Source organism: Psittacula echo, assembly GCF_963264785.1.
Source record: "Psittacula echo genome assembly, chromosome: 8".
In the NCBI taxonomy this organism is placed as follows: Eukaryota; Metazoa; Chordata; class Aves; order Psittaciformes; family Psittacidae; genus Psittacula; species Psittacula echo.
The window spans coordinates 13,361,934-13,374,863 of NC_137744.1; the positions used below are offsets into that span (position 1 = coordinate 13,361,934).

General features: G+C 37.9%; 1 protein-coding gene across 1 annotated transcript in view; it reads left to right on the forward strand.

Moving 5' to 3' along the window:
* The window catches only part of LOC308224787 (phosphatidylinositol-3-phosphate phosphatase MTMR1), a 33,476-nt gene that overhangs the window by 15,545 nt on the left and 5,001 nt on the right, over positions 1-12,930 (forward strand). The window contains exons 11-12 of the mRNA XM_080624997.1: positions 1,146-1,259; positions 2,918-3,094. Of these exons, the coding sequence (XP_080481123.1) occupies positions 1,146-1,259; positions 2,918-3,094 (291 nt within the window). The remainder of the gene's footprint in view (positions 1-1,145; positions 1,260-2,917; positions 3,095-12,930) is intronic.

Consider the following 12,930-nt stretch of genomic DNA (forward strand, 5'->3'; position numbering starts at 1 on the left):
TTCTCCATATAGCAGGAAATTCTTCCTTCTGAATCTGTAACTTTGCATTTTAGACTTCTGTAAAGATTTAGTCTTTCAGTGAGAATGAACAAAATTTGTTTAATTTCTCCTGAAAATTAGCCTGTTATAACATTCTGTGTCATGGTAATGAGAGAAATGCTACTTCTTAAGTTTTCCTTTAGTCTTCTAATTTTTTTTCCCTCCTAAATGTTTATCATTCTGTATCTGTGTTTGCAACCCTTGTCATACTGAGCACAAACTTATTTTGACACATCAAGCAGTTGCCATATGCAGTCCTATCATAAAATCTGATTGAAGTAAGACCTTTTCCATCTGAATAGCTAGCAGCCCATGCAGTTTGCATTCATCCTTTCCTTTATGATTTTAGAGCACTACAGATTAAGATATATTTTTAACTTTTTGATTGTTTTCAAATTTCTAACTCTTTTTCCTAGAATTAGTTTTTCCTTTGGTGGTGAATGAAGTGCCTAGTGGTGCTCTGTGGAATAACAGTACTTTCATTTCACATGTATAGGATTTACTTTCCAATAGAAAAGAAGAGAGATTAAAGGCTTATTGTATACATAGCTGATGGTAAACTCAAGGGGTGAAATGGAGAAAAGTAACTTTCTTGGATAGAAAGTAAAAGAAACATGTTAAATGTATGTTAAGGACATTGTACATGCAGTGGACTTTATTATCCAATTCATTGCATGTTAGAATAGGAAATAAAACTCTTAAAAGTCATCATTCTCCCCCCTCCCTTGATTTGTCCTGTAACAAGAGACATAAAGCATTGTTGAAGACAGTTTGGGGTGGCTTAGAACAGAATACTGTTTGAGCTCCTTAAATGGACTGCTTTGTGTCACCAGTTTCACATTAGCTAATGTTCCTATGTTTGTATTCTGCTATACTTGGATAATGAATGTAAAGTTTGTCTCTGAGGAGTATTTATAAAGAAGTATGTAGGTAAAATGTATATTGCAGTGGGAGTTACTGAATTTGCTGAGTTTTCCTGAAAATAATCACTAAATAAATAAATAAATAAATCTTATGTGCATATTTTGTGTATTTCTTATGTCTGAGTTTCTTTTTCCACTGCTTAAAATAAGGTTTAAAGTAATTTTTCCAATTTTTTATTTCAGTTCCCTGCAGCCTTTGAATTCAATGAGTTATTTTTGATCACCATTCTTGATCACCTTTACAGTTGTCTCTTTGGGACTTTCTTATGGAATTGTGAAAAAGAGAGATTAAAAGAGGTAAATAATTAGTGTAATGCACATTGTTAACATGTTGATTTTATATGAAGATGCTTAGAATACAAGACCTAAGAACATCTGTACTGTGGCATTGATACATTTGTTACATAGTCTTAAAAGACAATGTGGACATGAAATATCATGGTATGAGAAATATATATTGCATGCCCTGCTATTAAATGTTCTTTAGTTATTACATGTTTGGAGGGTTGAGGGATTCAGAAGGTACTCTGCCAGATTTCTAGCCAACATACACAATTTTAAATGATCATTATCAAATTCTATTAACATTTCTTTCACTGTTTCCAAAGGAACTCGTATGGATGACTTTGCAGGTCACTTTAGGATATAATTGGAACGTATGGTTGAAGACTACAGAAATTTACAATATTTAAATCATAGAATCATAGAATCGTAGAATAGTTCTGGTTGTAAAGGACCTTAAGATCATCTAGTTCCAACCCCCCTGCCATAGGCAGGGACACCTCACACTAAACAAGGTCACCCAAGGCTCTGTCCAACCTGGCCTTGAACGCCGCCAGTGATGGAGCATTCACAACTTCCCTGGGCAACCCATTCCAGTGCCTCATCACTCTCACAGTAAAGAACTTCTTCCTTACATCCAATCTAAACTTTCCTTGTTGAAGTTTTAACCCATTACCTACCCCTTGTCTTGAATGAAGTTAATGAAATCTCAAACTCAATGAAATATTTTGAGTTTGAAAACAAAATAATTAAAAAGTTTGTTAATATTCTAGATACAATTTTGCTTACTTTTGGTTTTTAGTCCTTCGTATTTTTTAAAGCAAGGAACAATTTGTTGTCATATTTAGTTTGCTGGTTTTTCTGGTTTGTCTCTACTGCTTCTATATGGAAAAAGTTGCATGTAAATACCACAAGATGGAGCTAAATAACATGTTGTCAGCAAATGCAAGATTTCCACGCGGCTTTCTTTCATTAGTGAATAGTCAGATGCAATTCTCAATAAAGAAATTCAATTTAAGACACAGTGGTAGCAGAAACACATGGTTTACAACACTGAAGGAGTGTAGAATTGCAGAACAAATCTGATACAAGTTCAGATTTCCAATCTCTGATCTAACCATGATTATGCTGATTGCATTTAGAATAATGCAACTTTCAGAAGTGCAAATAAAGGTAAAATAGGCATTTTAAAGCATAATACCAATTGACAGAAGCAAATAGTGTGAGAGAGAATTGAATAGTTTTTTTCACAGATGCTGTTTAAATCTTCTAAGCTACGTATCTCAACTAATTTTCTGCTCAATGCTAATTTAATTTTACTTTGGGATTTTTAGTTGGTCAGTGTGTAAAACCATATGTTTAAGTAGCTGTAACCATTGCTGTAAATTCTGAGCAGTACAGATTTATTTTGCTCAATTAGACCTTAGTGTCTCTGAAACTAATATGCCTGAGTCTCCTTTCTCAGTTAGCCTTGGACCAGATTAAGTGCTGAAATGTTTTCCTAAAGTTTTAAGGCTGTTCAATAATCAGCTTCTGTAAGTGTTCTCAGAGTGCTTACAATTTTCTAGTAGATAAGGTAAATTTCACAAACAAAAATGCTGATCTGTAGATGCTAATCTCATATTTTAAGAGTTTATAATCCATATAATAAATTTTATTATTTTTTCAATCAGGAGGTAAGCACAAAGACTGTCTCGCTGTGGTCCTACATAAACAGCCAGTTAGATGAGTTCACAAATCCTTTCTATGTGAACTATGAAAACCATGTCCTGTATCCTGTTGCTAGTCTGAGCCATTTGGAACTGTGGGTCAACTACTACGTCAGATGGAATCCCAGGATGCGGCCTCAGGTATGAGCTTTCATGTGACTTTTAGTCAAGAGCACAGAAATTAAAAAAAATAAATAAATATTATTTGTCATAGTGTGGAATGCAGCATTTCATGGGCCTACAAGGATGCTGGGGATGGACTATTCATCAGGGACTGTAGTGACAGGACAAGGGGTAACGGGTTCAAAGTTAAACAGGGGAAGTTTAGATTGGATATACGGAAGAAATTCTTTACTGAGAGGGTGGTGAGGCACTGGAATGGGTTGCCCAGGGAGGTTGTGAATGCTCCATCCTTGGTGGTGTTCAAGGCCAGGTTGGATGAGGCCTTGGGTGACATGGTTTAGGTATGGGGTGTCCCTGCTCATGGCAGGGGGGTTGGAACTAGATGATCTCAAGGTCCTTTCCAGCCCTGACTGTTCTATGATTCTATGATTTCATTTCAAAAGTGCTCATCTCTTGCACAGCTCACACAGCTTGGTAGGAAAAAGGGGGATGTTTCTGAAGAAGATGCAGCATGTGTTCAAACCTGGTAAAATGATGTTTTCAGTGAAGTCACCAGTAGAACAGGGAGAGTTACAGTATCACTTTATTGGCTTTTGAAAGGTAACAGATTAACAATCCTTGTTGTTAGAAGATTCCTTTTGTAACACTCCCGTAATTCTTTCTAACACTTTTTAATACTTTTGTTGCCTGAACCTTCTGGTAGAAGTTAGCGTACCTTTGTTTTTAATCATGTTTTCCCTTTACCAACAATGATATAAAGTATAGCAGCAGTTTCTGAAAGAACTGGACTACACACCAGCTCAGTCTGTAGGCTCTCTAAACTTAGCATCCCATAGATGCTTATTTTCAATTGACCTTTATGGTTTCAAACTGGCATGCTAAAGATTAAGCACTCTGTGCACATGCTCCTTTATTCATCCTAGCATTTGTTCTTATAAATAATGTCTGCTATTCAGATAAATCTCTAAATCTCATCAGACAAATACTCCATATGCTATCATGTGTAGAAGTCTGAAGAAAGGACATTAAGTTTGTGTCACAACCATAATATATCTGATGGTGCTACACCATCTCTTTATTAAAGTAACATTCCTAGGTATCCCCAAGCATATTATGATAAATTACCTGTATTAAGTTACTGCTCAAAAGCTGCTGTCATCTTCTAGCAGTTAGAATGAAACATGAGTTTCAAATTTATTAGATGCTCACAGGTCAGAGGCTGTTGTAAAAGATGATGTTCCGAGGTAAGTCTGAAGGACGGTACACTGGTAGATACACCAGGTATCTAAGAAATACTTTTTAAGGTCCTGGAAAAGTCGGAATTGCTTGCTTTCTCACTGAGATGTTTCCTCTGAACTGCTTTGTTTCCCTTACTTGTTCTGTTTTGTTTGATGACCTGTGACTGTTGGGTATCTGTTAGGTGGTAGCATGAGGTAAAACTTGAAAGATGGTGTATTTTAATCTTTATGGGTTTAATGAAAAATTGTTAACTGGGTGGTGGTGTTGTTTTGGTTTTTTGTTTAGCAAAATACATCTTTCCCTTACGCTATTTGCTGAAAAAACATTTGTGAGGTGGTTTATACAGGTTTTAGTATAATCAACCTGCAGCAGTGTCAGTTTATTACTTGTATTTAATTGAGATCTATAAGCTCTGAAAGTGAGCCAGCTTTATAAACACACATGAAAAGACATGGGGGTGGGGAAGAGATGACATAAAGTAGAGATATCAGAACTATCATATACTTACAGGCAAGCTCTGCTCACTGCCTCTCTGTTGGAGAGCACTCTGCCCACTTCTTTTAGAGAGTGCTCTGCAGTCACTCCAGTGTGTGTGACTCATTGATCTTCCTCGGCCTTTGAGAAAAGATTCCTCAGATCAGCAGGCTGAAGGCAGCAAAACCTCACGATCCTGGTAACTGTCCTAACTTTACTACCACCTTACTAATACAACTGGTTTGACTTCTTAGTTTTACCACCTTAGCTTTGTCTTGTGAAGACACATCATGCCTTTCCTTTTGTCTCTGGCCTGAATTGATATTATATTTGTGACAAATATATGGAATATAAGGCTCTGTCCAACATGGCCTTGAACATCACCAGGGATGGAGTATTCACAACTTCCCTGGGAAACCCATTCCAGTGCCTCACCACCCTTACAGTAAAGAACTTCCTCTTTATATGCAATCTAAACTTCCCCTGTTTAAGTTTTAACCCGTTACCCCTTGTCCTATTACTACAGTCCCTAATGAGGAGTCCCTCCCCAGCATCCTTGTAGGCCCCCTTCAGATACTGGAAGGCTGCTATGAGGTCTCCATGCAGCCTTCTCTTCTCCAGGCTGAACAGCCCCAACTTTCTCAGCCTATCTTCATGTGGGAGGTGCTCCAGTCCCCTGATCATCCTCATGGCCCTCCTCTGGACTTGTTCCAACAGTTCCATGTCCTTTTTATGTTGAGGACACCAGAACTGCACACAATACTCCAAGTGAGGTCTCACAAGAGCAGAGTAGAGGGGCAGGATCACCTCCTTCGACCAGCTGGTCACGCTTCTTTTGATGCAGCCCAGGATATGGGTGGCTTTCCCAATATACAGTATACTAAGTTTCCTTTTTCTGTTTGCTTTGTCTAGTTTCACACCCTGATAGCTGATTCAGTAACATTCAGACCTATTCAGTGATAAAAAAAAAGACAATGACCATTGTGATGCCCAGCAGGTCTTCACTTATCTCCTGTGGAAAAAAAAATATCTTAATCAGTGGATTTATTAAAGGAAAGGGCACCTCTGCCTACTGATAAAAGGTGTTTTTGTCGAATACCTTTTAATGTGGTTCTTTTGGTTTTCAACTGTAATAAGAGAAAATTAAATATTTAATGTGAATGAAGAGCTCTCTGATGAACAGCAGTTCAAGGCAAACTCACATGCTGTTTTATCAGCTGCAAAAACATCTTCAGGAAGCTAGAAAATGTTTATTGTTTTCTAGGAGCTCATCAAAAAGGAGAAATGCCCAACAGATAAATTTAAGGGATGATGAATAGTAGTCCTTTAATATAGTCAGGGTGGTTGTTTGATACCCCTTTTCAACCAAGTTTATATTGTGGGAGAGAAAACTCAGGAGCAGAAAGGCAGGTTTTGATTTGAAGCAACATTTTAGGTTTTCTAATTTTGAATTTTTGACTGGTCTGAGAGAAGTTCCCATCCCTGGCAGTGTTCAGGGCCAGGCTGGATGGGGCTTTGAGCAATCTGGTCTAGTGGAAGGTGTCTCTGCTCCTGGCAGGGGGTTAGAACTAGGTGATTTTAAGGTCCCTTCCAACACAAACCATCTAAATTAGTCATTGCACTTCATTGAGTTTGCTTATTGGATATGAGCATACATCACCTCTATTTTTTTTTAATTTGAAAATTACTGAATGCTAACTAGATATAACCATTTACTTTTGCATTGTTGTACTCTCTTTGATATCTGTGTCTCATCAGACCTTTAACAGTACAGTAAGGTCTGAGTATATTCTTCACTGCACATACCGAGTTTAGAGTTATGTTTTGGAAAAGGAAGATTGCTTATAATGGTAGATTTTCAGTTCTATCCAAGTTCTGTGGAAGGCTGATTTAGTGGGTTTGGTGGTCTTTATTTGCATCAAGAATCCCATTTTAGGATTACAGCTGTATTGCAATAGATCCTATGCAATTAGGTGACACAAAAGGTTCAAAGTCAAGTGTCGAAGAAGTGAACACCATAGAAAATTTGAAATGTGAACATCTTTTGTAGGTTCTCCTTTTGCTAAACTCCTCTTCAACAAGGTCATTCTAAATAGTGAAATAAAATGTTACTTGGTTTCCATTTGGAGGTTTTACATCATTATTGACTTCTTGTCCCAAGAAAATTAGATAGACTTTAGTCCTATCTTGTTTGAGTTCATTGATTGAGAAGATATTTTTTTTCCCCAGATTTGCCCTTTCCTTGGGTTGTAGAAATGTGTATTTGTATGTGACATGTGGAAGATAAGCTCTTTCATTTTATCATACAGAGGTGTGTGTTCTGTGGGTACCTGCTACTGGGCTTACAGATGACCCTACTAGCCTAGAGCAGATAAGATAGTTTGATGTTTTGAATTATTTCAGTTGATAGCATGTATTTCTCTTTACTTTTCCATATATCACTCAGAAGTCATTTTTACACTGGTTTCAGGAGTTCTGGCTGCCAGATGTCAGTTAGTTATCTGCTTGGGCAACGCTGGAAGGTGGGGGGAATGCAGCAAATGGTCCTCCTGAATATGACTTCTGCAGGGGCAGTATTTTTGAGCCAATATACTCTTAGCATTCATACATGCAGAGCATGAGTAAAAGTTCTTGTCCTGTCAGTTCAGGCTGTGTCTTGCTACGTGGGAGGCAATAGTCACAAAATTTGCATAGTCCATTAGGATATAGTTATTTTTTTATGCCTTCTAGGAAATGACGTTTTAACCCTTGGAGTACAAGGCTTAAACTTGTTTTTTTTTAATTTTTTTGTTGTTTGGAATTTTTTTGTGATTTTTTTTGGAATTTAGCTGCTGTGCTAGAGAAACTATCATAGCAATCCCTGGAAGTTTTTCAAATAAATTCTTTCATTTGTATATGTGGACTTTCATCTAGAATATAAGGCTAGCACGATCTATAACATAGAAATTCGGTTCAGCTGCTGGAATAGGATCATCTTCGGAGCTTCCATCAAAACCCAAGGAAAGTCTGTTTGTAGGTTAAGAGCTGGCTTAAAAAAAGGCAAGGAAAAGGTAGGAATAAATGGTTTTTTACTATATACAGAAATGTCTGGAAAGCATATAAATAGGTTGCCATGATTGCTGCTATTGTTTTTTTAATCCTGTGTATTGAACTGCAGAGTTTGATGTGTAACAGTTGAGTGGTTAGATGTCAGCTGGACTGCAGTGTCAATAAACATTAAATATAGTATATTTAAAAGAACAAATAAGATCCTAAGCATCAGTGGAAAACTTTTTGACCATAAACTGGAAAACAGGGTTACTGAGATGCTTTATCTTGCATATAATGGAATATGACCTGGCATGTGGACTGTTAGTATTATTTGTACGTGCCTTCAGTCGTGTTGCCCAGCATTTTCCTCTCTAAGGATCTTGACATAGGTTGTAATATTTTCAAAGTTCATATGTCTGATTTAACACCATTTTGTGTCAGGACAAAGCCACCACATGGCTCTGGAAATGCTTGGCATTGCTGGTCTGCAAGCCATGGTCTTGAGTCCATCTTTTTGCATAAAAAACTGAGGCAGGAGATCTCAGGAGAAAGGATCTGGGGTTTGATAGCTAAGTGTTAACCTACCTAAAGGGATTTCATTCCTGCATTTCCCACAGAGTTTCGTGTGAGACAAGGCAGGTTTCTTTCTATCCAGGGGTCTAAGTCAAGATTTCGAGCGTCTGATTTATTGCAGGTAACTTACATCTGCATATAAAACTCTCAGCATTCAGTAGATATAGAATAAACTGACTGCTTATCCTGTGTGCTGAAAGAATCTAGCCATTTAAGAAAGAAAGGGAAAAGAAAAAGATTGGTGTCTTGTAGTGAGCACAGCATCAGAACATACACAGAAAAGAAAAACCAGTACTGTACAAGTTACCTTCATTGTGGGGAGTTTCTAACATTTTGAAGAGCAAGCACTAAAAGCATTTCTCTGATCTATCACATTTCTAAATCTAAATGGGCTGTAGGTTGCAATGGCATCAGCTTGTACCATGTTGAGTTTCCTGAGTCTGGATATCTATGCAGATGTCCCTGGTACTTCTACATAAGTGTGAAAGTATTGATTATCATTGAAAACTGCTGTTGTCATCATTTGAGATTGCCTTTTGGTATGAGTATACTTTTGACTACTTTTTAAAAGCAAGTCTGTCAAAGTTCCAGCTCTTCATGAAGATGAACAAAAATCTCAAGTGAAAGATACTGTTGTCTTTCCAATGCACAGAGGAGGGTTTTGAAAAACCAACAGTCTTAAGTCAAGCAATGAATTTAAAGTAACCGTTTTCCTCTGCAGCTCAAATAGATAAAGTATACTTGCTGAACAAGACAAAATGTCTTGTTCACTGTTGAACTATTTTCATGTGAATGACTGTCCTTGAGCTAGTACAGTAATACACAGTAGATAGCCATCCAATTAAGACTTTGTGGTACTGTGAGTAGCTATTATAATTTCTTTTATACCTGTCCTTTTGTTGACAAATTTTGCTATCCAACAGCACTCCAGGATCCTGAAGGATTACTTGGGAATGAGAACCTGAAGGTCAATACTGAAAGTGAACTGTAGTAATTCTGTGAAGAGGAAGGTTTGAATTTTGTAGGAAATGAAGCTGTCTTGTGTCTGGATGTTTTTTATATGTGTTGTAGCATGTATATTGTGTGGCATAGTTGTGGTTTCTGTCTGGGTATAATTAAAAAAGCAACTTTATCTTTCCTCAAGTCCTCACCCAGAAGGAATACTTTACTGTAACTGTGGTGTGATCTGAGAGTTACAGTTCTGCACCAGGTTCTGCTTTCAATGTTGATAATTCAGTTTAAAAAATGGTTTCATATCAATGGCATTTTAAGCAATAAGGAAAGTTTCTTTAGCAGTGTTCTAAGTATTTTTTTAGTTCATTACAGGCAGTTAGTACCTTATCTTTAAAATGTAGGAAAAGTATCTGCTTTTGAATGGAACCTACAATTAGATCTATCTGAGTAAAGAACACTACTTGGCTCACTCAATTTTGCAGCAGTTGCTGGTTTTTACTGATTGGGGGTGGGATTTCAAATACTGTAAATATTACTGACAGTGGGAGAATCAAGTCTTACAAGGAAAAGAGAGTGCTTGTATCAGTGAAAAGAAACTCTCTGGGGAGACAGAACAGCTGGCAATATGATAGGTAAGGAAGGGAAGGGAGAAGCAAGTAGCAGGGAAGAAGTGCAAGGGTATAAGGAAGATGCATGTAAATAGGTTGTGTGAGGAGGGGGATCAGGTCCTAAGTTTAATCATGGCTTGAGGCAGAAAAGCTAGACTGGGAACTTAATGTTGAAATAGGTAAAAGTACAATTTGTTAAAAAGCTAGAGAAACCCAAGATCTTTGCTAAATAAAACCTTCCTGATGGGTTCTAGTTATTTATGTATTTACAAAAAAAGTAGTTCCTTAAGATGGCTCAGTGAGAGAGGAGTGTCCTGGGTTCAGCTGTAACAGTTATTTTTCTCCTTCCTAGTAGATGGTGCAGTGCTATGTTTTTTGACTTTAGCCTGAGAACAACGCTGATAACGCACTGATGTTTTAGTTGTTGCTAAATAATGTTTACTCCGATCTAGGACTTTTCAGTCTCATGCTCTGCCAGTGAGGAGGGGCACGGGAAGCCAGGAGGAAGGAGAGGCAGGGCACCTGACCCAAACTAGCTAAAGGGGTATTCCATACCACAGCACATAGTGTACAGTATCTAAGCTGAGGGGAGTTACCCTGAAGGCCCAGATCACTGCTCCAGTTGGGCTGGGTGTCAGTGGGCGAGTGGTGGGCAATTGTATTGTGCATCACTTGTGGTGCATTTATTGTTTTCTTTTCCTTTTCCCCTTTTAGTTTTATATTCTCTTGCCTCGTTATTTCCCTTATCATTATTATTATTGGTGGTAGCAGTAGTAGTTTTGTGTTATACCTTAGTTACTGGACTGTTCTTATCTCAACCCATTGGATTTACATTCTTTCGATTCTCTTCCCCATCCCTCTGGGAGCAAGGGGAGGGGAAGAAAAGGAGGGAGTGAGCAAGTGGCTGCGTGGTTCTGAGTTACCAGCTGGGCTTAAACCACAACAAGGCATAATGGAATAAAAATAGGGATTTGAATGGGAAGGGACTACAAAACTTGTTGAGAGCTTAAACCAAACAAAAAGATGCTGGGATTGCAAACTACTGGGCTAAGTCTGTAAAGCTTATGTTTAGTGCTAAAGTTGTTGCTCAGGACAGGTAAAAGGACTAAGAACATGGGGTTTGGGTAAGTGGCTGGAAAAAGTTGGTTATGTGTTAGGGAGGGGAAGAACATGCAGTCTCAGTCATAATCTGCTTAGTTCCCAAGTCACTATTACAGTAGCAATTAAAAAGAAAAAAAAAACCCAACACTGAAAAGTCTTCTTGAAGTGTTGCAGGTAAATGCTTCTCCAGCTTTTACAGGGCCAGCTTTTTTGTTAATTCCTGGATTCCAGGGTCAGATTTCCCAAGGATCTGGGGCTTTCCCCCCACTGCTTAGTGCTGCTACAAACTCTTTCTCCTTGTCCCTCCCTGGATTGTCTTGCTAGCTATATTAGATGTAAATGACAATTTTATTTTGGACCGATCAAGTTCTAATCTGTTTTTATGTGATTAGAGAAATCTGATTTTATTTCTTATAAGTAATCAAATGACAGATTTCTTTTTTATGAGGTTAACTCACCAAAGTCTGTTAAAATGTAGTATGTTCACCATTCTGTTTCTACTTTATTTTTTACTACAATGTTTTGTAGTAAAGCAGAAAGTAAATTTATTGTTTCTTCAGTAAATTGAAGTAATAGTTTAAATAAATTGTGAAAAACATCCTGAAGACCTAATGGGTAATTTTCCAGCCCAACAAAACCACAGATGCACTGCCAGGTTGGGTTTCATCTGCGTAAGCTCATCTTGTGCAGCAGAAGTAGGGCTTTGCTTTCCCCTCGAGTATGGACAGAAGTGATGGGGACCTGGTGGTAGTGGCTGGGAGTTGCCTAGCAGTATTACTGTGGCAACACACTGGGAAGCTAGTGTGACACAAGGAAGGATGCACACTCTTCTGAAAACAAGGTATTGATTACAGTGAAGTAGAGAAGAAAAAATAACATGAATGCGACTGAGTGGTGGGTTCAGAGTCCTCTTTTGAGCTTCCACTCCTAATTTGAGAAGGCAGGATGAGAGAGTAGAAAGCAGTACATCTGCTGTCAGGCTCCCAACAAACTCATCTCAGTCAAATCAATTATATGATTTCTCAACAAGACTGTAATAAAAGCTTGCCATGGAGACACTACTTGTGCTGTGCCAGCCTACACTTCTAGGGTTAAGGTGGTAACAAGATCTTTTAATAAACATTCTTCTCCAAACTCTTGTTCCTTACAGAATCTGTCACTCTCCCACTTCCTTTCAATCTAAACAGTAGCAAAATAATGGAGAACCTCGTTCACAGCAAGCCATTACAGGTGTTATTGTGAAGGTTGCTGGATCCATTTCCTCATGAAGAAGGCTTTGAGAGAGGAATCACACACTGAAATATAATGGTGTGAGGTGACAAAAATGAAGATAGTGATCTGTAAGAACATGCAAAGGATGGTACGAGGAAACACTGGCAGCAACAGGTCTTCCTGGGAAAAAGTCTCTAGGAAATGTAAAAATAAACTTCTTTCTTACCATTATTTTAATGGGTTTTGTTACAGAATTAATTTAAAGATGCTTCATCCTCTTAATTCTTCCTGCTCCTTCCAAGATGGAAGGAGGCTTTCAGAAAGATGCAGAATTCCAGTTCTATTTGGTTCTCTTAACAGTTTAGTTAAAAAAAAAAAAAAAAAAAAAGAATTAAAAATATACATGACTTGAGATTGAGGCTTAGTTTGGGGCATTTTCCCCCTTTTTCCCCCTAGCACCGCTGTTGGCCTTTTTGTTCTTTTACATTTGAATTTGCAGCTTTGTTCAAAAAAGGGAAGTTACAGTAGCAGGATTGAAGACATCTGGGGAAAAGCAGAGCCCCTCATGGCAGGCTGCTTTTCAGGTCTTTTTATGAGAACTGTACTATTTTTTTATATCTTTCAGCTGTCTATACCACCTTTTTTCTCACCCCATGAGTATGT